At 47.4% G+C, this 23,703-nt stretch overlaps 1 protein-coding gene across 1 annotated transcript; it reads right to left on the reverse strand.

Annotated features, from left to right (window-relative positions):
- Positions 1–6,018: 6,018 nt before the first annotated feature.
- LOC114588404 (cytochrome P450 2K6-like) lies at positions 6,019–22,473 on the reverse strand. The gene is made up of 9 exons (XM_077926556.1): positions 22,184–22,473; positions 18,179–18,341; positions 12,645–12,794; positions 11,159–11,319; positions 10,456–10,629; positions 9,729–9,870; positions 9,024–9,208; positions 7,267–7,408; positions 6,019–6,247 (listed from the first exon to the last, which is right to left on the reverse strand). The coding sequence occupies exons 1-9, from the start codon at positions 22,364–22,366 to the stop codon at positions 6,060–6,062; spliced, it is 1,488 nt and encodes a 495-aa protein (XP_077782682.1). The 5' UTR covers positions 22,367–22,473; the 3' UTR covers positions 6,019–6,059.
- Between the last annotated feature and the right edge of the window lie 1,230 nt (positions 22,474–23,703).

Here is a 23,703-nt window from a genome sequence, read left to right on the forward strand (position 1 = left end):
TATCTCAACTCATTATTGTATGTCTGTATGTTGCTTGTCAGAACCTACAGGAAAATACATGTTATGTTGTTTGTCTGCACATTCTGATTAACATATGCAACCAATAGTTTCCCTTGCCACAGGGGTCTGAAAACTGCAGCAGGGTGACCACTCACAGTTGGAATGAACGTGGTCTTCTCCAGTTTGTTCCCCTTCGTGGCTCAGGCCTCGCTCCCTGGGGAAGCGGGTCACTGCAAGTCGGTCTGCAATGCCATGTGGGACACTTTTAAGTTTGTGGGCCAATTCCACTGAGAGCCAACTTTTGGGAAACATCCTTGGGGGTGCAGCTCTGCAGGTTTGCATTACACTAGGGACAGAGAGAAATTCTATTATGCTTGCATTTAAAGGCGAACCTACCTAATTCATACTTTCTGAAACAATATGCAATGTGCTTGCTTGACTGCTTTGATCGGTATACATGGTATTGTTAATTTGGCCTCAGTTACACGATCGGCCCACCCATGAGGCGACTGCTTCAGGTGGCAGGGTCCACAAGGGCAGCAGACCCCGCTGTCAACCTTTCCCTCCTTGTTTTTGGTGTAGTTCTTCCTTTACCCCTTCTTTCCTGGCAGGGCAGGAGGCTTTATTTTGGGGCTGGCCCTCTTCTGCTGCCAACCTAGCAGTTCAAAAGCACGTCAAAGTGCAAGTAGATAAATAGGTACCACTCCGGCGGGAAGGTAAACGGCGTTTCCATGTGCTGCTCTGTTTCGTCAGAAGCGGCTTAGTCATGCTGGCCACATGACCCGGAAGCTGTACGCCGGCTCCCTCGGCCAATAAAACGAGTCGAGTGCCACAACCCCAGAGTCGGTCACGACTGGACCTAATGGTCAGGGGTCCCCTTTCCCTTTACCCTTTACCTGTTCTGCTAGGCCTGTGGAACTACTAACTTCAGCAAATAGTTGAGACACCTTGAGAGACGAAAATGGAGGAGAAGGTCAACTCTGAAAGTGTTGAAGTCAGCCCATGGCACCGTGGATGATGATAAAGTGAAAGTCAACGCCACTCTCTCAGCATAAAGAGCATAAACCGGGTGGCGTTTCTCTTTCAAAAGGATGCTAAAGAACACAAAGATTTCACTATCATTCCATTTCCTGCCTTTCTCAGAAAGGTTTACAGTATCATAAAAACAGAACAATATAATAAATCAAGACAAAATATAATCAAAGAATAAACCTACAACAATAAAAACATACAGCAAAAATGAAAAACACCACAATTCCAAAAATAGTTTCTAAAATGGCCACTAAATGTCAGTTTTCAATGGCATCATATGGGCAGGCAAAGGGATCCAGCAAATTCCCTCTTGGAAAAGCAGAACATGATTTATTTGCCATGATAGAAATGGTCTTCTCCCTTATCTCCACCAACTTATGTTCTCCTTTGTGGGTAGGAACCAAGATGGACAACAAAAAGGCTCAATTTGCCCACTGCTTTTTGGGGTGTGGTGGAGGAGGGACAACAAGGACCCCAAAAAATGAGAGACATTTTCAAGCAAGCTTTTACGGGAGAGGGCAGTTCCTGAAATACTCAAGCCCCAGACCATTTAGGTCTTTAGAGACCAATGCCAACACATTTATTAGAGACAGGAAACAACCTGGAAGCCAGTGAAATGGATATAAAACTGACATAACACAGCTCATTCTGTTACACCTTGATACCACGGAGATATTAGGATCGTGGAGCTCATAAGGTTTTTGTTCTGCTGGCCCAGATGACAAAAAAAGAAGCAAACACACAAATATAATTCCTTGATGAATCTGGAAACGAAGGCAAATTTCCCCAAACCCAGCACAAACTGAAGGAGGTCTTTAAGAACAGCAATGAATGGAGCAGTGAAATGGAGGGGGTAGGTCAGGCATCCCTGCAACCCCCCCCAAAAAAATCAGGGGTCATGGGCCTCTGAAAATTTATCGGGTCCTCCAGTCCCAGCCTGCCTTGCACCACCCCCCAAATGAACTTATTGACCTTCAGTCCAAACTGTGCCACACCAATTGCAAAGAATGAAATAAGCTAAAACAAGATAGCATTGGACAAAGGTTTATTGCTTTGCACATTGCACATCGCATTTGAGATAGGGAAAGCCAATGTCTATTTGCTCTAAAAGATCCGCATAATCCAGAGACCTTGGGCTGGCCATGGAAAGAACTGCAAGCTTTGCCTTTAACATCTCTTCAGATCCATTATGTGGAGATTCCCAACAAGCGGTAAAGGCCTGGGTCCTGGTGGAAGATTTTGGGAGCTCTTGTTCCAGAAAGTGCCCAGTTTCAAAATGAATGTAATTGTAGGAATACCTAGAATCTGCTCAGCCCTGTCTATTTCCTTTCAGCAACTTGCCTGTAGTGATTATAATGAAAATTTTGATCACAGAGTCAAGCGAAATGAGCAGCATATATGCTGAGCTAGGCATTCTCTCTAGTGAACCATTTAACTTACCTGGCAGGGGAGACACCTTGATCATTAAACCATCCAGTTCAATGGGATGTGCCCCAATGTTCCCTAGTTCTAATTCAAATCTTCGCTTGATTGTTTACTCTCCATTTTAATACTTAGTGCCTACCTCCTCAAACAGGGACGCGGGTGGCGCTGTGGGTTAAACCACAGAGCCTAGGTCTTGCTGATCAGAAGGTTGGTGGTTCGAATCCCTGCGACGGGGTGAGCTCCCGTTGCTCGGTCCCTGCTCCTGCCAACCTAGCAGTTCGAAAGCACGTCAGAGTGCAAGTAGATAAATAGATACCGCTCCGGTGGGAAGGTAAATGGCGTTTCCGTGTGCTGCTCTGGTTCGCCAGAACTGGCTTAGTCATGCTGGCCACATGACCCGGAAGCTGTAAGCTGGCTCCCTCGGCCAATAAAGCGAGATGAGTGCCGCAACCCCAGAGTCGGTCACGACGGGACCTAATGATCAGGGGTCCCTTTACCTTTATCTCCTCAAACAAAAACTTTACTAAACTGGTTTAACCTCTTGAAACCTACAGAGACTTAACACAGGATAAACTGCAACATTCAATTGCACTTAATGATGCAAGGTAGAAAGAGTAGCATTTTGAAATCCTCCTGGATTAGTGGATTACAACTTGCAAGAGAGCATTGAAAAGTTACATCAGATTTTCAGTCCTTCGAGTACCGCTTACCAATTTTTTGCTATTCATGTAAGAAATCCACCACTAGGACATTAGTTTAGTTAATTAAATGGATTGGACCAATACTGGGTCCAACAGTCAAGAAGACTGTTTCTGTACATGTAATGGAGGGAAGTGAGAAGCCTGCCTCATCCAGGGAGTCTCCCCCTCCTGCTGTGACCAGCTCCTTTCTCCCTGGTCACCCAGAACATGGAGAGAAATGAAGATGGCAAAGTCATGAGACGCAAGGTGATGGAGCTGTAGGCTGCTGGGGGAGGGGCCTTAGAGGGCAGTGGGAAGGTGGAGACCTTCAGTCCTCATATGTTGGCAGGAGCTGGAGGCAGGAGTAAGGTAAAGGTAAAGGTACCCCTGCCCGTACGGGCCAGTCTTGACAGACTCTAGGGTTGTGCACCCATCTCACTCAAGAGGCCGGGGGCCAGCGCTGTCCGGAGACACTTCCGGGTCACGTGGCCAGCGTGACATCGCTGCTCTGGCGAGCCAGAGCCGCACACGGAAACACCGTTTACCTTCCCGCTAGTAAGCGGTCCCTATTTATCTACTTGCACCCGGAGGTGCTTTCGAACTGCTAGGTTGGCAGGCGCTGGGACTGAACAACGGGAGCGCACCCCGCCGCGGGGATTCGAACCGCCGACCTTTCGATCGGCAAGCCCTAGGCACTGAGGCTTTTACCCACAGCGCCACCCGCGTCATATGTTGGCAGGAGCTGGAGGCAGGAGTAGGTCAGCAATAAAAACACCACCAGTGCCGAGGAAGTTCACTCTTTATTCAAAGAAAGCAAAACAGTGCTTTCTCCCATCCAGTTTTTCCATATTACCATTACCTCCCTCCCCCCAATTTTTAAAATAGAATTTCTCCACAGAGTAAGTTTTGCATCTGAAAGTGAATGAAATTTATTTTTATTGGCTAATATATTCCATATCTTTCTAACAGGCTTAACTGTTTCAAGACTTGTTTGAACTTTCAAATATCTTGATCCTAATGCTGCCCAACCTCCCAAAGGTGCTTTGTATTTATGTAAAATCATCCAAAGACCCGAAGACGTTTCCTAAACAGGGAGTTTATCTTTTGGAAATATGATCTGGATATCAAAATAGGAAGGCCTCTCAGAATATAGATAAATCTGGGGACAATGTTCTTAATCAGATTCCTGATGCAAATTTAAAAAACCAGTGGAATTTATCATTGGACTTAACGGTCAGGGGTCCCTTTACCTTTTCACATGGAAAGACTTAATCTATTTTGTTACCTGTAGACTTGCTATACCTGTGGCCCTCAGTTAAAATCTGAGCCTCTTGATCAGAGTGAGGAGAAGCACCTGCATTTGACTACTCCTTTTTGACCATCCATCACTGAAATCTTTCTTTTTAAAGTGCCCTTCACTTAGAACCACATGATGACACAATAAAACACACAAGGAATGAAGTGGCTTGACACAAAATATACAGATTTCAATGTCAGTAGGTAATTTTTTTCTGAACAGAATGAAGTAAATTTCAAAATTAAATTCCTACGCTGAACTAAAGCACTACAATTAACTCAAAATCATATTTACTACAAACATTAAGCAGAACATAAGTGTGCAACACAAGTTTTGTGACACAGCATAGGCCAATCTGACTGGAAGTCTACTGAACCAAAATGTCCATGGTTAATAAGGGTGTTTTAAAAAAGGCTTGCATTGCACCAGTGGCGTAGCGTGGGGGGTGCAGGGGGGGCCGGCCGCACCGGGCGCAACATCTGGGGGGGCGCGCTCGCCGCCTCTGGAGTCTCCGAAGAGCCTCGGGCGCAGGCTGTAGCACCAGGGCCGCGGCCAAGAAGCCGAAGCTGAAGAGCCCGCTGAGCGCCGCGCCCAGGCAGAGCGCGCCGGGAGGCACCACCGCCAGGGCCCGGCGGCAACCGCAGCACCTCGCCACCATTCCGCCGCCAGACTTGCTCGCACAGGCACGGCCGCCCGCCGGCGACGCTGCTGCCTCTGGCGGCGGACACGCGGAGAGAAACAGCGGCAGCCGAGCGGGAGACTCTCCCTTTCTCACTGCAACGCTCCAGGGAGGGGGCGAGGGAGAGAGTCAGGTGGAAACGCGCGCGCGCCCCCCAAGCCGCATCTTCGCGGGGGTTGCGGGGCGAAGCTGCCGGGTATTTGCGCCCCAAATTGGGGTGACCGCAAAAAGCCACCCTGCCAGCAGCAAGCTTCAAGGTCAAAGGCTCCCTTCGAGGAAGCTGCGATCCTCTTTCCAATTAAGTCCCCCCCCCCACTCCAGCTCAGTTCAGTGGGAAGTGGATTTCCCGGGTCTCTTGTCCCTTCGAGGGCGCCTCTCATCATCCCGCCATTCTGAGAGCAGGGAGGGCGCCTCTCAGGAGACTTTCCCCCGCATTTGCTTTCCCGCTCAGGAAAGCGCACGCGGCCCCGGCTGGATCTGAAACTCTTCTGGTGAGCGAGGTTTAAACCAGAGGCAGGCGCTCCTTCTTGGACAGATGCCTGGAAGAAAAAGACCCCGCAGTCTCTTCCTTTCCTTCCCCTGCAGAGACCAGCCACGTCCCTCAGCCGAGGCCGCCTTGCTTCTCAAAAGAGCCGGTCTACTACAGTTCGTGGCTGCATGGGAGAGCGCTGCTTTCCTTGCAAAAGGCCCCCAGGTTGAGTCGCCGGCACCTCCAGCTATGAGAGGATGGGGGCAGTGGCGTAGCGTGGGGGGTGCAGGGGGGGCCGGCCGCACCTGGCGCAACATCTGGGGGTTAGGGTTAGGGGGCGCAAATCCACGGGTTAGGGGGTGCAAATCCATGGGTTAGGGGGCGCAAATTACTTGCCTTGCCTCGGGTGCTGACAACCCACACTACGCCACTGCATTGCACACACAGGGAGGATAAGCAACCCATGAACTATGCGTCTTATGAACGTGGCAGAGCACAGAGTTGGTGGGGCATGGGTGGTGTTGATAACCCAACATCAGGGGTAAGATCCAGGTCATCTTCAGATGTTCCAGGAGGTAGCTGGAATGTGAATCTCTGTAGAAGGCTTGTAAAGAAGAGGAAGAGCTCCATTTTGGCAAGATTCTCACCTAAACATGCTCTCCGACCTGTAAGGAAGCGCAAGCAGGATTGAAACTGGGTTCATTGCTTACTTAATAACATTTTATTGGCTTATCTATAATGGAATGCAGCGAACTGCTTACTGCTTGAAATTTCATAATGATACCATTCTAAAATGCAACAAGAATGAACGCTAATCTTGAAGAACTGCATGTTCTCCAAGTCTCCCAATTCTCCAGTGACAGTCCCACAATGCATGCTCTGCTGCTGAGCTTGGGGAGAAGGATGAGCCAGCACTTGCCCCTCCATAGCGGCTGCTGGAAGATAGGATGTGGCCTCTTTCTAAAAAGTGTTTATCGGTGTGTGTTTTTCCTTTTGTAAATCTACCAAAAGAATAAAATCAGATTAGGGCTAAGGGGTTTTCTCAGGACAGTGGAGGGTGCATGTCCTGAGTCCTGTTGGTTTAGAAATGGAGGCACCTGACCTTCTTCTGAAAGGGGGGGGGGGACACACCACAAATGGTCTTTCGAGGAGGGTGAGTTGGATGAGTATGAAAAATGTCCTGATTTTCATCTGAGGAATGTTGGCAAGTATGCAAAAGATGAACTCCCAGCAAGAAGCATTCTACAGGGCTGAAAACCAAGGGGAGCGAATGTTTTTCAGCCCACGGTCTGAGAATTTCTTGTACCCTAATCCTCCAAACAGCCTGTATCCATTCTCCACCACAGCAAGCAGGTGGCATTATCATAGATCAATGGCACATTCCGGCCAGGCAAAAGCCCACGTGGGGAACACAGAGCAGGTCCACTGAAAGCCAAGGCCTGGGGGAAGTTCTGAGGGTGGTTAGAGAGCCTTGAAGAGTCCCATTTGGCCACTGGCCCAGAAGTTGCCTTACTGAAAATGAATGATGTTGCGTATCTTATTGCAGTTCTAAATGACAGATATAAGTACTCCAACGTTTGGGATTGTGTCTTCCATCCAAGTTTTATTTTATGTTAATATACTTAGGATGGCCTGTTCATTAAGCTCACATTGGATATGTATAAATAGACAGAAAATGAGTTACCTGCAGAGAAAGGCATGAATGCATCTCTCTTTATGAACTTTCCTTCAGAGTCAAGAAAGTGCTCAGGATAGAATTGGTATGGCTTTTCCCACTGAGATTCATCGTGCAGCACGGAGGTCAGTAGTGGCATGATGTGAGTCCCCTGCAAAGGAAAAGCAAGAGTTATTTAAAAAATGGATATGGCCCATCAAGCAAATCGTTATGGTATAGTCCTCAATGTCTTTTTTTAAAAAAGCAAGAAACAATCTGCATTATAAACCAGAGATTATATACCATTAGCTCCTTAAACAGTCATAATGATGATGATGATGATGATGATGATGATAATAATAATAATAATAATAATAATAATAATAATAATAATAATAATTTATTTATACCCTGCCCATCTGGCTGAGTTTCCCCAGCCACTCTGGGCGGCTCCCAATCAAGTATTAAAAACAATACAGCCTTAAATATTAAAAACTTCCCTGAACAGGGCTACCTTCAGATGTCTTTTAAAGATAGGATAGCTACTTATTTCCTTCACATCTGAAGGGAGGGTGTTCCACAGGGTGGGCGCCACTACTGAGAAGGCCCTCTGCCTGGTTCCCTGTAACCTCACTTCTCGCAATGAGGGAACCGCCAGAAGGCCCTCGGCGCTGGATCTCAGTGTCCAGGCAGAACAATGGGGGTGGAGACGCTCCTTCAGGTATACTGGACCAAGGCCGTTTAGGGCTTTAAAGGTCAGCACCAACACTTTGAATTGTGCTCGGAAACGTACTGGGAGCCAATGCAGATCTCTCAGAACCGGTGTTATGTGGTCCCGGCGGCCACTCCCAGTCACCAGTCTAGCTGCCACATTCTGGATTAATTGCAGTTTCCGGGTCACCTTCAAAGGTAGCCCCACGTAGAGCGCGTTGCAGTAGTCCAAGCGGGAGATAACTAGAGCATGCACCACTCTGGTGAGACAGTCCGCGGGCAGGTAGGGTCTTAGCCTGCATACCAGGTGGAGCTGGTAGACAGCTGCCCTGGACGCAGAATTAACCTGCGCCTCCATTGACAGCTGTGAGTCCAAAATGACTCCCAGGCTGCACACCTGGTCCTTCAGGGGCACAGTTACCCCATTCAGGACCAAGGAATCCCCCACACCCGCCCGCCCCCTGTCCCCCAAAAACAGTACTTCTGTCTTGTCAGGATTCAACCTCAATCTGTTAGCCGCCATCCATCCTCCAACCGCCTCCAGGCACTCACACAGAACCTTCACCGCCTTCACTGGTTCTGATTTAAAGGAGAGGTAGAGCTGGGTGTCATCTGTATACTGATGAACACCCAGCCCAAACCCCCTGATGATCTCTCCCAGCGGCTTCATATAGATATTAAAAAGCATGGGGGAGAGGATGGAACCCTGAGGCACCCCACAAGTGAGAGCCCAGGGGTCTGAACACTCATCCCCCAACACCACTTTCTGGACACGGCCCAGGAGGAAGGAGTGGAACCACCGAATAACAATGACCCCAGCTCCCAGCCCCTCTAGACAGTCCAGAAGGATGTTGTGGTCGATGGTGTCAAAGGCCGCTGAGAGATCCAGCAGAACTGGACTGGACTAAGAGAATAGTTGACTGAGCCCCTTGCCCAACTTTTCTGGACCTGTATGCAGCGAGGAAGGAAGAAGCAAGTAGGCCCAGACTAGGGAACTGGGGCTCCAATGTCCTAATTAATGAAGAAATTGATGGCAGTCAGCTGAGCAAAGAATGCAGTTTAATCAAAGTGGTTACCTTTGGAATGAAGTAGCCTTTGAGGGTAACATCCACAGTGGTTGCATGTGGCAGATTTGTTGGGCTAACGTCAGAAAATCTCTGGATCTCATGGATCACTGCATCTACATATGGCATTTTCGTTCGGTGCTCAATCCTTGGTTGAGAAGATCCAACTACCTTTGCAATTTCTTCTTGGACCTTACCTGGGGGCAGTGGAGGGAGAATTTTTTTGTTAAAATAAACTCATTGGTGGTTTTTTTTTTTGTCCCCCCCCCCCAAATGCCAAACTCAAAAGCTTATTTTTGCCACCAACTCATATCTTCACATTTCCTGGAGTAACTGACAGGTAATTATGCAATGGGACTGCCTGATCTATGAGCACAATCTCACAACATAATGCAAAATTGTGGAAGACGCTATGCACCTGAGAATTTTAGTGGAAATATACAATTTGCTTATAGTTATGTAGGATGTGAAAGTCAGAAACATGCATGCTTGATTACACCCAACATTGGGGGGGGGGCTGACATGTGTGATGTCACACATTGAAACGAGGCCCAACAAGGCCCACCTGGTTGTGGAATATTGAGGGGGGCCGTCCTCCTCATTGAGAATTGTGGGGCTCAGCCCCCCAGCTTCCCGGGCCCCCAGATAGTTATCTATAACTGGAATCAAGATATGCTAGCTAGGGTAATGGGAGCCAACCCAATGAAAAGCACTCACTCTGAATTTCAGGATATTTCATCATTAGTAACAGTCCCCAGCGCAGTGTGATAGCAGTGGTCTCTGTGCCAGCAGAAAATAAGTTACTCACAACTGCTTTTAAGTTTTCAGTGTTGAAATATCCATTCAGCTTGTCCTTCTCCTGGGGTGTAAAGATAAAGAATTGGCTGTAACAAGGTGACGAGCAAATTCCATGTGCAGATATCAAAGTAGCTAGCCAAGGGCTGGGAGGGCACTCACTGGAGTAGAAAGAGCAGAGAAGTTGTCTAGGAAAGCAGAAAAATCATACACAGCCAGCACACTCAAATCTCTTTTCTCCATGAAAGCATGCCACAGGCTGAAGAAAGGAGCATGGTGCAAAAGAAAAACTGAGGGGGGGGGGAGCATGATGTGTTGGACTAGTCATGGAATCATGGAATCATAGAGTTGGAAGGACCCTGAGGATCACCTGTTCCAAACATCTGCAGTGTAGGACTGCAGGTGTCCCTTACAGGGATCGAATCTGCAACCTTGGCGTACGCAGCAACGTGTTCCAACCAACTGAACTACTGTATCTCAAAGGTGGTTTTTTTCTTTGTCTTTTGAGAGGAGTGGGAGTCTCACTGGAAAACAGCCCTGCAAGCAATCAGGTCACAGACTCCAGATATTAGCCAAAGCTTTATATTATTATTATTAACATTTGAAAATATAAAAAAAAATTATTGGTGGGCTTAAAAGACTCCATTACCTCTTGCTGTCTCAGAAGAAATGAATCAATGAAGCTCCTTTGGTCATTTTCATCCAGATCTCTGAGGTGTTGTATGAAGGTGGCATTTATGAAGGCCTGGATCTCATCTCTGTTGTGAAGGATAGTTTTACGGGCTCCCAAAAGCGAGCCAAGAGCAGGAAATATATTATACAGCTGTAAAGATAAAATACGACAAAGAGAAAAGCCCAGTGCTTAATTCTCAGGTGGTACTCCAAATATCTCATCTTCCACAGAGGAATAAACAATGACACAGAACAATAATGTATTTGGGTTGGAGCAACGTTGAGTCAATATCCCTTAGAGGCCAAGGCTGAAGGCCATTTTCTTATGTGCTGTTGTAGTTATGGAGCCCCCTTGTACTTGTGGATTAGCAGTTTGCTCAGATGTGGACAAGCACCTAGATAGAGGTCAACCAGAAGTGGCCAGGGGCATCAATACTGTATACAAAAAGTCAATTATGGTTTAAGTTATCTAGCTATTATATTTTAAGCAGAATATCCAATTATATGAATGAAAATAATAAATGGGGGGAAGACTGCTTTTTTAAAATGGTCTGAAAGCGACTCATATTTCTCAAAATGAGTTTTTAAGTGAATCCTGAACAATATGGAATTGCACACACATTGAGTATTCAGTGAATACAACCAACTATTTCTTTTCCATTTGAAAAAGCTTAGATTACCATGACAGAGGGGCTTCCAAAAAGCCGGACATTTTCATTGACCAACTTCAGAAGCTTTCTAAATGTGGAATCTTCGTATTCAAATCGCTTGTTTAGTAGGATGGACACTATGATATTCGCAGCAGCGGCATTAATAATTGTGGTGGTTTCAAAAGGTTGTCCTATACATAAATATTAAACGATGTTCAGATAAAATACCAATTAGAATAGCTCTTCTCTGTGTTAGGTTCCTACCAATGTATAGAGCACATTTATCTTAGAAACTGATCCTAAATTCTGGTGTACTTGAAAATATCTGAGTTAAGCAACTCTAAAAAGAGTCATGGGCAGTATATACCTAAGCAGAGGTCTTCATCCTTTTTGAGTCCATGACTCCCTTGACCAGCTACATTCTTTCTATGGTTTTCCTGTGGGGCAAATGCACTCCAAGCCTCAGGAGCCAGTTATGTCACCCCTTGCCTGCAAAGCCGGCGGCCTCTCACACTTTTCCAAACACCCTCCCTCATGAAGTGTTCCCTCAGCCTCTTCTCCTCTCCGCTCTCCTTGGGAGTCCTCTAGAATCATAGAATCATAGAATCATAGAGTTGGAAGAGACCACAAGGGCCATTGAGTCCAACCCCCTGCCAAGCAGGAAACACCATCAGAGCACTCCTGACATATGGTTGTCAAGCCTCTGCTTAAAGACCTCCAAAGAAGGAGACTCCACCACACTCCTTGGCAGCAAATTCCACTGTCAAACAGCTCTTACTGTCAGGAAGTTCTTCCTAATGTTTAGGTGGAATCTAAACATTCCAGGCAGCTGCCACAGCCACCCCTGGTCTCTGAGCCACCCCCTGCCCCAAAGAGAGGTGCCTCCTCATGCTGCCCCACAAGGGCCTAGGAAGACAATGCCCCAGCCTTAGTGGCCTGACGGAGACAGGACGAAGGTGAATGTGAAGCCAGCACCTTTACATGCCTTGGGAGACAGCAGTGGTAACAGTGGGCGCCACCAGGCCTGAATGGGGAAAAGGCTCCCTTCGGCGCTGTACACTCAGCTCCCAGGCAGGCCTTGCACACAGCAAGCTCAATAAAGGCCAGTGCAGTGCCTGCCTGTCCAGCCTCCCACTTGCCTGTCCATTACCAACATCAAGGGCTGATGGACTGGCTGAACCACATCAGCTCCTGAGAACCAGTACCCCCTGGCCTTTGTGGCTACAAAGGCACCGTTCACTTGGGGAACTTGTAGCCAGGGCTGCTGCAACAAACAGCTGTGCAAGCCTTTGGGAGGCAGAGATGCGAGAGGGAATCATAGGAGGAAGGACAGGAAAGAGGGACAGAGGCCAGCATTACCTCACACTGACCTGAACACTGCAGATTGGTTACTTCTTCACAGGGAATCATGGTTACTATAGTTCTGAGAGTTAGCAATATGTATATTACACAATATTGTGGGCATCTAATGTGGTGTTGTTTTGCCCTGGAGCAGTAGAGGGAAACACTAACCCACCTTGGTAAGATTCGAATGTCTTAATCAGGACACTGCATTCTTCCACAATTCTGTCCTCTATGGACCTTTTCCCCATGCCATAGTCCCGTAATGTGCTTAGTGAGAACCGCCGCATCGCTTTCCAGTTTTCACCATGCGAAAAAACAACACCTGAAGAGCAGAGATCAAGTTTCAAGTTATCATGGCCACAATAATATGTTTTGGCTTATCTCACCCTTCTTCTGTGGAACTGAGGATGCCTCTCAGCTGGTCCCTCATCCGGTCTCTGATAAGACACACACGCTGCAGAACTTCAGCAATATCCCTATGGGTTGTACCCTCAGAACACGCTAGGAGAGGGGGTTCTCCAGTTTACGGCCCTTCAGATGTAATGGCACATTTTTTTATGACCAGATTCTCCTATTCCCTCAACACTACTGTTGTGTATTGAGTCAAAGGATTTTATATCTGTATTATTATTATTGTCTGTATTTGCATTAGGGTAAAGTAACTGCCTTTTGGTTCCAGAGGGTACAGCTACTATTGGTTCATTTAAGCTGCTGTATTTGGATCCTCTGTCTTATTGGTTTCCTCCAAAAGGCAGGACTGTGATTGCCTGATATTGTTCCCTCCAAAATGTATCCTTTCTAGCTAGTTCCCTGTCCCTATAAATGTAGCTCTTCCCTCCTCAGGTCTTAGTCTTGTTTGCTTAAATAAAGAAGTGTTACTAGAGAACTGACTCCAGCATATTATGTCAAGAGAGCTGAAATCACAAACCCCACGTCACAACAACTGGCGACGAAGGTGGGATCCGGAATGCTGAGGAGCGGTTAGACGCAGCCCTGACTCAGAGTCCGGATTGTAGCTAAGAACAAGACTCACTGGCCAGCTGAGAAGACGACCCTGCCCACAGGACAATGGAGAGTCCAAGGGTATTGGAGCCCTTCCAGCCTTCAGAGCCCCACACGTGGGAAGACTACGTCGAACGCTTCGAGTTCTTCGCAGTGGCTCAAGGGATCACCGATGCCAGCAAAAGAAGGGCCACATTCCTGAGCTACTGTGGGCCTGAGATCTTCAAGCTGGCCAAGGCATTGCTTGCTCCAGCGAAGCTAAGTGAGACACCTCTCAAAGATATTCTTGCCTGCCTAACAAGCCATTTGGCGCCTACTGAGACCAAGATGGCCTGGCGGATGGAGTTTCATAAGAGGCAGCAGCGTGCTGGGGAGTCTATCTGCATTTCTAGCTGAACTGTGGAAGCTCGCTCAGCACTGCGACTTCCAAGATCTGGAAGAGACTCTCCTGGATCGGTTTATCGGTGGTCTGAGCAGCAAGAAAGCCAGAAGACGCATCGTGGCTAAAGAAGAGGTTACCCTTGCGTCAGCCTTGAAGGAGGCCACCGCCACGGAGAATTATGAAAGAGAGGAGCTTGATGCCAGTCGCAAGGCCCCTAAGCCACAGATAGAAGTTGTGCATGCCATGGACGAGCTAGAGGCTACTCCGAGCCAGAGCCCAGTCCGTGGGGTCGAGTCAGTGCGTCAGGCCTGCACAGTGCACAAAGATCACCGAGGCAGGTGCCCTGGTTGTGGCGGAAACCATGAGCGGAAGAGTTGTCGTTTCCGGGATGCTATGTGCCGGACGTGCGGGAAGACAGGTCACATCGCCAGGGTCTGTAGATCGGCGGCGTTGGGAGCGACAGGAGCACCTAGACTGGAGCATCGCAGACCGCCCACAGCAAACCATGTTCTAAAGGACTGCCACTACGTAACGGAGATCAATGGGAGGGTCGTGCAGTTTCCAGCGCAAGGCAAGGCACATGTCAAGGTGAAGATTGGGGGTCAGCTGTGCGACATGGAGGTGGACTCCGGATCTGGATTCACTATCGTGTCGGACCAGACCGCGAGGACATTCTTCCCCAGGGGTAAGTTGCCCCCTCTGGAGCCCTTCCCGGCAACTTTGCAGTCATACTCAGCGGGCCGCATCCACGTCATGGGAATCTGTGCCGTGAGAGTACAGTTCTGGGACAAACAGGTGGTACTCAAACTGGTGATTGCGAAGGGCAGTCGCCCCAGTCTCCTGGGCACTGACTGGTTCCCCGCCCTGGGACTGAGTATATCAGGGCTTAATTCAATCCAAACCTGCCCTGAGATGAGCAAGGCATTATGCAAAGAATTGCTGGTCTCTTTAATGAAAAACTGGGTTGTTATAAAGGGCCCCCAGTTGACTTCGAATTGGACCCTGGGGTGGCCCCAATCCGACTCAAACCAAGGCGAGTGCCATTTGCACTGCAACCCAAGATCGAAGCAGAGCTGGATAAATTGGTCAAGCAGGGAGTTCTCTCACCCGTGGACTCTGCTAAGTGGGAGACTCCAATCGTCACACCCCTTAAAGCAAATGGGGAAGTCAGGATCTGTGCAGATTACAAATGTACTATCAATAAGGCACTCAGGGGAAACTCATACCCCATTCCAGTCGTATCACATCTGTTGGCTAAACTGGCTGGGGGCAAGGTGTTCGCCAAAATTGACCTGGCACAAGCTTACAAACAGCTGCCAGTAACCCCACAATCAGCGGAAGCACAGACTATTGTCACACACAAAGGGGCATTCAGAGTTAACAGATTACAATTTGGAGTTTGTGTGGCCCCAGGGATTTTTCAAGGGCTCATGGAACGCCTGTTAAGAGGTCTGCCAGGGGTCTTGCCATTTTTTGATGACGTTTTGATTGCTGGAAAAGACCCACAGGAACTGGTTGCGCGTGTCCGTGCAGTGTTGCTCAAGTTCAAGGAGGTGGGGTTGCAACTGAAAAAGGAAAAATGCAGTTTTGGGGTGCCAACTGTGGATTTCTTGGGGTTTAAAATTGATGCATCAGGCATCCACCCCACAGATGCTAAGATTAAGGCCATCAGCGAGGCACCACGACCACAGAACAAGACGGAGCTGCAGTCATTCCTGGGACTTATTAACTTTTATCATTCGTTCTTACCCCAGAAAGCTTCGGTAGCTGAACCATTACATAGACTGTTGCAGAAAAAGAATGTGTGGCGATGGGGGCAGGGGCAGCAGAAGGCTTTTGACTCCTTGCGAGGAATGCTGAGTAGCAGGAGCGTCCTTGCTCATTATGATGAGTCGAAGCCGCTGGTCCTGGCATGTGATGCCTCTCAATACGGCCCGGGGGCGGTGCTGAGTCATAGGGAACCGGATGGGTCGGAAAAGCCCATCTCTTTCTATTCCCGTACGTTGTCGCCCACAGAGCGCAACTATGCTCAAATTGACAAAGAGGTGCTTGCAATTGTGGCAGGAATCAAAAAGTTCCATGATTATGTGTACGGTCGCCCTTTCTCCATTGAAACGGACCACAAACCACTGTTAGGGTTGTTCAACCCGAACAAACAAACGCCACAAATTCTCTCCCCCAGAATGTTGCGTTGGTCTATATTCCTGAACGGGTTCCAGTACACCTTGACCCATGTGCCGGGGAAACGGTTGTGCCACGCTGATGCGCTGAGTCGATTGCCCCTTCCTGGCGGGAGCAATGAGGATCCTGCTCCAGCGGAGCACATAATGATGCTGGAAACACTTCCGGGGGCTCCTGTAACGGCTACTGATATAGCTGAGAAAACGAGGAAAGATGCTGTTCTCTCCTGTGTGCTCACTTGGGTGGGGAGGGGGTGGCCAGGTGGTCCGCATGAAGACAAATTCAGGCCTTATGCGACAAGGCAGCATGAGTTGTCCATGCATAAGGGTTGTCTCCTGTGGGGAGATAGGGTGATCATCCCAGCACCACTGAGAAACAGGGTTCTTGAGACGCTTCACATGGGACACCCGGGAATGGTCAGGATGAAGTCGCTAGCCCGATGTTATGTGTGGTGGCCTGGAATGGACCAGAACATAGAACAATGGGTACGAACATGCAAGGCATGCCAAGAGGTGCGGCCAGAAGTGTACCAGTTCACTGGTGGGAGCAGTCCAGATCTCCCTGGAGCCGGCTGCACTTAGATTTTGCTGGGCCATTCCAGGGAAAGGTCTTTTTGGTTATTGTCGATGCATATTCCAAATGGTTAGAAGTGGCGATGGTCCCTAGCATGGCATCAGCTGCCGTAATCAAGGTGTTGAGGCAGCTGTTTGCAACCCACGGGTTACCTGAGACCATTGTATCAGATAATGGGGCAGCTTTTGTATCCCAAGAATTCAGGGCATTCTTGGCTGATAACTTCATAAGAGGGGTCACATCCGCGCCCTTTCACCCATCCTCCAATGGGCAGGCTGAGCGCATGGTAAGAACAGCCAAAGAATCCATTGTGCGCTTAATGGAGGGTAACTGGTCAGCTCGCATCGCGCGAATGTTATTTTTGCAGCATGCGACGCCGTGTACTGCGACGGGCAAGTCGCCAGCTGAGCTGCTCTTGGGTAGAAGACTGGTAACGGTGCTGGATTATGTCCACCCGGATAAAATGCCAAACCGTAATTCAAGAGCAACCCCCCAGGCTGAGACTGACACAACAAGGTATCTCGCCCCTGAAGATCTGGTCTGGGTGAGGAACTATTCACGAGGTTCGCGGTGGGTGGGTGGTGTGGTCACCCGGACTAGTGGACCTGTGTCCTATTACGTGACCTTGGAAAATGGGCAAGTTTGGAAGAGACATATAGATCAGCTGAGGCGCCGGGCGCTCAGCAGGGAGGAGTCAGATAATTCATCCCTGGCTAACGACGCAGAGCTGCAAGACCAGAGTGAAAATGGCCCAGAGGTGCAGTCACCAGGGGCTTCAGCAAATGAACCAGGGTCTGCTAGTCCTCAGGATGACGAGGTACAGGTAGGGGACCCTGAGATGTCTGGGACTCCATCTGTTCCTGACGAAACCCCCTATAGCAGCCCCCCTACCACAGGTAACACCCAATCCAGAACCGGCAACACCTGTTGTCAGGAGATCAAGTAGAAGTTGTAGGACCCCACAGTACCTGAGAGATTACGTCTGCTGTGCTCACTAGGGGGGGAGGGGTGTTGTGTATTGAGTCAAAGGATTTTATATCTGTATTATTATTATTGTCTGCATTTGCATTAGGGTAAAGTAACTGTCTTTTGGTTTCCAGAGGGTACAGCTACTATTGGTTCATTTAAGCTGCTGTATTTGGATCCTCTGTCTTATTGGTTTCCTCCAAAAGGCAGGACTGTGATTGCCTGATATTGTTCCCTCCAAAATGTATCCTTTCTAGCTAGTTCCCTGTCCCTATAAATGTAGCTCTTCCCTCCTCAGGTCTCAGTCTTGTTTGCTTTAATAAAGAAGTGTTACTAGAGAACTGACTCCAGCATATTATGTCAAGAGAGCTGAAATCACAAACCCCACGTCACAACAACTACTCTTTTGCTGGCAGTGACAAAGACATCTGGCATTATCCATCCAATGGCTGCAGCTACACTGGTCGATTGGCAGGCTGTCCTCCAAGCTATAATTGAAACTAATAATCAGTTCTATGAACCTTTTGGCACAGATTCTATATTGCTATGATAATTAAATTTCACAAAGAGCACAAGCTATTATACAGAAGGAAAGGCCTCACCAAAGCCCCTTGCATGGTCCTCAAAAATTGGGATGAGGGGTCTCTCTGCAAATGCGTCCGCCTGATTCACCAGAGCCTCCTTGACTGTCTCATACCCTGTCAGCACCACCATTTTCTGGAATCCCATTTGGATGCGGAAGATGGGGCCATGTTCTTTTGACAACTGGAGTTCAATGACCAAAAGAGAGAAACATCAAATAAATCCCCCTAAACATACATAGATACATACATACATACATACATACATACATACATACATACTGTCACAGATCTGAAATAAAAACTGATTTCATTTACATGGTTGTATGGTATAATTTGTCAACTTTAAATGTCTAAGCACTGCCCAACACGTGGGTGCCTTTAGGACGAGGAGCAACCTCAAATTATTAAGAAGAAAGTGCAGTAGGATGACAAATTCTGCAGGTCCTTTCTTTTATTTGGCGGAAACCGAAAGCAATTAAAGCTGAAAACTGATGTGAATTTTCCTTCCTTAACAAATGGAAAGTTAGAATCATAGAATTGTAGGCTCCTCTGTTTCCCCCGGGGAGTGCCAGTGCTTTCCAATATTGCCTTTAGCTAAAATTACACTGGAGACTTTATCTAAGGTGAAGGTAAGGGTACCCCTGCCCGTACGGGCCAGTCGTGTCCGACTCTAGGGTTGCGCGCTCATCTCGCTTAAGAGGCCGGGAGCCAGCGCTGTCCGAAGACACTTCCGGGTCACGTGGCCAGTGTGACAAAGCTGCTCTGACGAGCCAGCACCAGTGTAGCACACGGAAACGCCGACTTAATCTAGACTTAATCTAGATTTAATCTAATGCAAATTTTTTCACCTGCGCAAAGAATCCTGGGAACTGTGGTTGTTGCGAAGAGACGAACATTCTCAATAAGAACATAATTTTAGACATTAAAAAATTTCATACATAGGCATACCAGACAAGAAAGGAGGAGGAGTGGCGTTATATGTCAGGGATGTGTATACCTGTGAAGAGATCCAAGATTTAGAACCTCAAAGCCAAAGTGAGAGCATTTGGGTCAAAATTAAGGGAGAGAAGAATAACAGTGACCTCATTGTGGGAGTTTACTATAGATCCCCAAGCCAAACGGAGGACATAGATGATGCCTTCCTGGAACAGATGGCCAAGCATGCAAAAGGAAGGGAGATAGTAGTAATGGGGGACTTCAATTACCCGGATATTTGTTGGATGTCAAACTCAGCCAAGAGCATAAGGTCAAACAGATTCCTCACTGCCCTTGCAGACAACTTCATTGTCCAGAAAGTGGGAGAAGCAACAAGAGGAACAGCCATTTTAGATCTGGTCCTAACCAATGTTGATGACCTGGTTAGTGGGGTAGAAGTGGAAGGATCATTAGGCGCGAGTGATCATGCTCTTCTGAAGTTTACTATACAGCGGAAAGGAGCAGCCAAGCATACTAGGACTCAATTTCTCGACTTTAAGAAAGCCGACTTCATAAAGCTTAGGGAAGTGCTGGGTGAGATCCCATGGACAGTAATACTAAAAGGAAAGGGAGTTCAAGATGGCTGGGAGTTTGTTAAGAGGGAGATAGTAAAAGCACAACTTCAGACAATACCAATGAGACGGAAACATGGAAGGTGCCTAAAGAAGCCAGGGTGGCTATCTAAAGAACTTTTAACTGAGTTAAGATTAAAAAAGGATGTGTACAAAAAATGGAAAAGGGGGGAAACCACCAAAGAGGAATTCAAACAAATAGCCAGCACGTGTAGACACAAAGTCAGAAAAGCTAAAGCACAAAATGAACTCAGGCTTGCTAGAGAGGTTAAAAGCAACAAAAAAGGCTTTTATGGGTATGTTCGTAGCAAAAGGAAGAACAAAGAAACCGTGGGGTCACTCAGAGGAGAAGATGGTGAAATGCAAACAGGGGACACAGAAAGGGCTGAACTCCTCAATGCCTTCTTTGCCTCAGTCTTCTCCGATAAAGAAAACAATGCCCGACCTGAAGAATTTGGAGCAAATGATTCAGCAGAGGAAACACAGCCCAGAATAACTAAGGAGATAGTACAAGAATACTTGGCTAGTCTAGATGTATTCAAGTCTCCAGGGCCGGATGAACTGCATCCAAGAGTATTAAAAGAACTGGCAGATGTGATTTCAGAACCACTGGCAGTCATCTTTGAGAATTCCTGGAGAACAGGCGAAGTCCCGGCAGACTGGAGGAGGGCAAATGTTGTCCCTATTTTCAAAAAGGGGAAAAGAGAGGACCCAAATAATTACCGCCCAGTCAGTCTGACATCAATACCAGGGAAGATTCTGGAGCAGATCATTAAGCAAACAGTCTGTGAGCACCTAGAAAGGAATGCTGTGATCACCAATAGTCAGCATGGATTTCTGAAAAATAAGTCATGTCAGACTAACCTGATCTCGTTTTTTGACAGAATTACAAGCCTGGTAGATGAAGGGAACGCAGTGGATGTAGTCTACCTTGATTTCAGCAAGGCATTTGACAAGGTGCCCCATGATATTCTTGTAAAGAAGCTGGTAAAATGCGGTCTTGACTATGCTACCACTCAGTGGATTTGTAACTGGCTGACTGACCGAACCGAAAGGGTGCTCATCAATGGTTCCTCTTCATCCTGGAGAAGAGTGACTAGTGGGGTGCCACAGGGTTCTGTCTTGGGCCCGGTCTTATTCAACATCTTTATCAACGACTTGGATGATGGACTCAAGGGCATCCTGATCAAATTTGCAGATGACACCAAACTGGGAGGGGTGGCTAACACCCCAGAGGACAGGATCACACTTCAAAACGACCTTGACAGATTAGAGAACTGGGCCAAAACAAACAAGATGAATTTTAACAGGGAGAAATGTAAAGTATTGCACTTGGGCAAAAAAAAATGAGAGGCACAAATACAAGATGGGTGACACCTGGCTTGAGAGCAGTACATGTGAAAAGGATCTAGGAGTCTTGGTTGACCACAAACTTGACATGAGCCAACAGTGTGACGCGGCAGCTAAAAAAGCCAATGCAATTCTGGGCCTCATCAATAGGAGTATAGCATCTAGATCAAGGGAAGTAATAGTGCCACTGTATTCTGCTCTGGTCAGACCTCACCTGGAGTACTGTGTCCAGTTCTGGGCACCACAGTTCAAGAAGGACACTGACAAACTGGAACGTGTCCAGAGGAGGGCAACCAAAATGGTCAAAGGCCTGGAAATGATGCCTTATGAGGAACGGCTAAGGGAGCTGGGCATGTTTAGCCTGGAGAAGAGGAGGTTAAGGGGTGATATGATAGCCATGTTCAAATATATAAAAGGATGTCACATAGAGGAGGGAGAAAGGCTGTTTTCTGCTGCTCCAGAGAAGCGAACATGGAGCAATGGATCCAAACTACAAGAAAGAAGATTCCACCTAAACATTAGGAAGAACTTCCTGACAGTAAGAGCTGTTCGACAGTGGAATTTGCTGCCAAGGAGTGTGGTGGAGTCTCCTTCTTTGGAGGTCTTTAAGCAGAGGCTTGACAACCATATGTCAGGAGTGCTCTGATGGTGTTTCCTGCTTGGCAGGGGGTTGGACTCGATGGCCCTTGTGGTCTCTTCCAACTCTATGATTCTATGATTCTATGATTCTACTTAAAAGCCCACATTCAGCAATATAAATGCTTTGTTTTGTTTCACGTTAGATGATTGTGAAAACTTGACTGGATTCTAAGAGCGTATTTAGAAGTGCTGACTTCACATTGAAAAGTTTAATAATTTTGCAGCTAATTTTTGCACATAAGGCTGGTTGTGGCATTCCTATTCCCCTCCTCCAGTGACCCAGTCCCTCCACTGCACAGATCAGCTATCAGCCTAAACCATAACAGCAATCACACACAAAAAGGAAGAAAAAAACGAATAAGTGATACTTGACATAGTTTTATCATTTTGGCATATCTGCATATATGAGATGGAACACTGACATCTACCTGGCCTAAAAAGATCCACAGTATCTTTGCCTTGCTGCAGAAAGAACAGAAAACGTTACCTTTAACATTGTTCTGTAAGGTCTCTTCAGATCCATCATGTGGAGATTCCCAACAAGTGGTAAAGGTGTCGGACCTGGTGGGAGATTTTTGGAGCTCCTATTCCAGAAACTGCCCCATTTCCAAATGAATATGATCGTAAGGATGAGCAGGAATAATGCTGGAATCTGTTCAGTCCAATCCATTTCTTTTCAGTGAGCAAATTTCTGAAGCGATTACTGTGAAAGTCACAACATCGTTTGATCAAGGACAATGTCCGCTGGCTGAAATGAGCAGCAAATTTATCATACTAGGAACTGTCTCTAGTGAATCATTTCATTCAATGGAATACCTTCCACTTCCCCCCAGGCTTCACTGCATTCTACGCTTGATGATTTAGCTTTCCCTTTAAAGGTACAGTAAAGGACCCCTGGATGGTTAAGTCCAGTCAAAGGCGACTATGGGGTTGTGGCACTCATCTCGCTTTCAGGCTGAGGGAGCTGGCCTTTGTCCACAGACAGTTTTCCGGGTCATGTGGCCAGCAGGACTAAACTGCTACTGGTGCACAGAGGACCATGACAAGTGCCAGAGTGCACAGAAATGCTGTTTATCTTCCCTCCGCAGTGGTACCTATTTATCTACTTGCACTGGCATGCTTTTGAGCCGCTAGGTTGGCAGGAGTTGGGACAGAGGAACGGGAGCTCACCCTGTTATGGGGATTCGAACTGCCGAACTTCGAATCAGCAAGCCCAAGAGACTCAGTGGTTTAGACCACAGCGCCACCCGCATCCCTCTATACTTACTTGAGCAGGGGTGTTTTCTTCCCGAAATGAAAACATCGTTCAGCCGGTTCAACCTCTTTTGAATTCTTGGGAGGTCCAATGTTCAGGCTTAAAACAACATTATAGAATCACAGAACTGGAGAGTTGGAAGGAACCCAAACAACTGTTAAGAAACCTTCTTGTGTAATTATTGAACTAGTGAGAAATTTTTGAGATAGTCTCAGAATCTGCTGAACTCCTTCTTTACAAATATTCTGCTATTCGGCATGTGTGTGTAGCTAGTTTAGTTAATTAATATACCGGTGCCAGCAACATAGGGAGATGTTCTTGGGGAAATACTGCACAAATATTTTGGTGTGTGTGTGTGTGTGTGTGCAATTTTCTGCACTATGCAGCATTGCTCTTTTCTGTCAGTCATCTCTGGAACTATTTGCTCCATAGACAAACTTGTGTGATATACTTCCTGTTGGCTTGTGCAACATTGTGGTTTAGCTGATGATGATGTCATTTATTTATAGTTGCTCTTGATCCACAAGGTCCCCGGGCAGATTAAGCACATGCTGTTCTGCATCTGGTGGCAGGAGGCTCAGGTGTTGACCGGCGGTTACCATGGTATCAGAGCAGGTACAGTGGTACCTCAGGTTAAGTACTTACCGTATTTTCCACCCCATAGGGAGCACCTTGTTTTTTGGGAGGGAATAAAGAAAAAAAAAATTCCCCCCAGGCACGGGGCTGGGGCGGGGAAAGGCCAAGCTTCCCCC

Source organism: Podarcis muralis, chromosome 3 (assembly GCF_964188315.1).
Source record: "Podarcis muralis chromosome 3, rPodMur119.hap1.1, whole genome shotgun sequence".
Lineage (NCBI taxonomy): Eukaryota > Metazoa > Chordata > Lepidosauria > Squamata > Lacertidae > Podarcis > Podarcis muralis.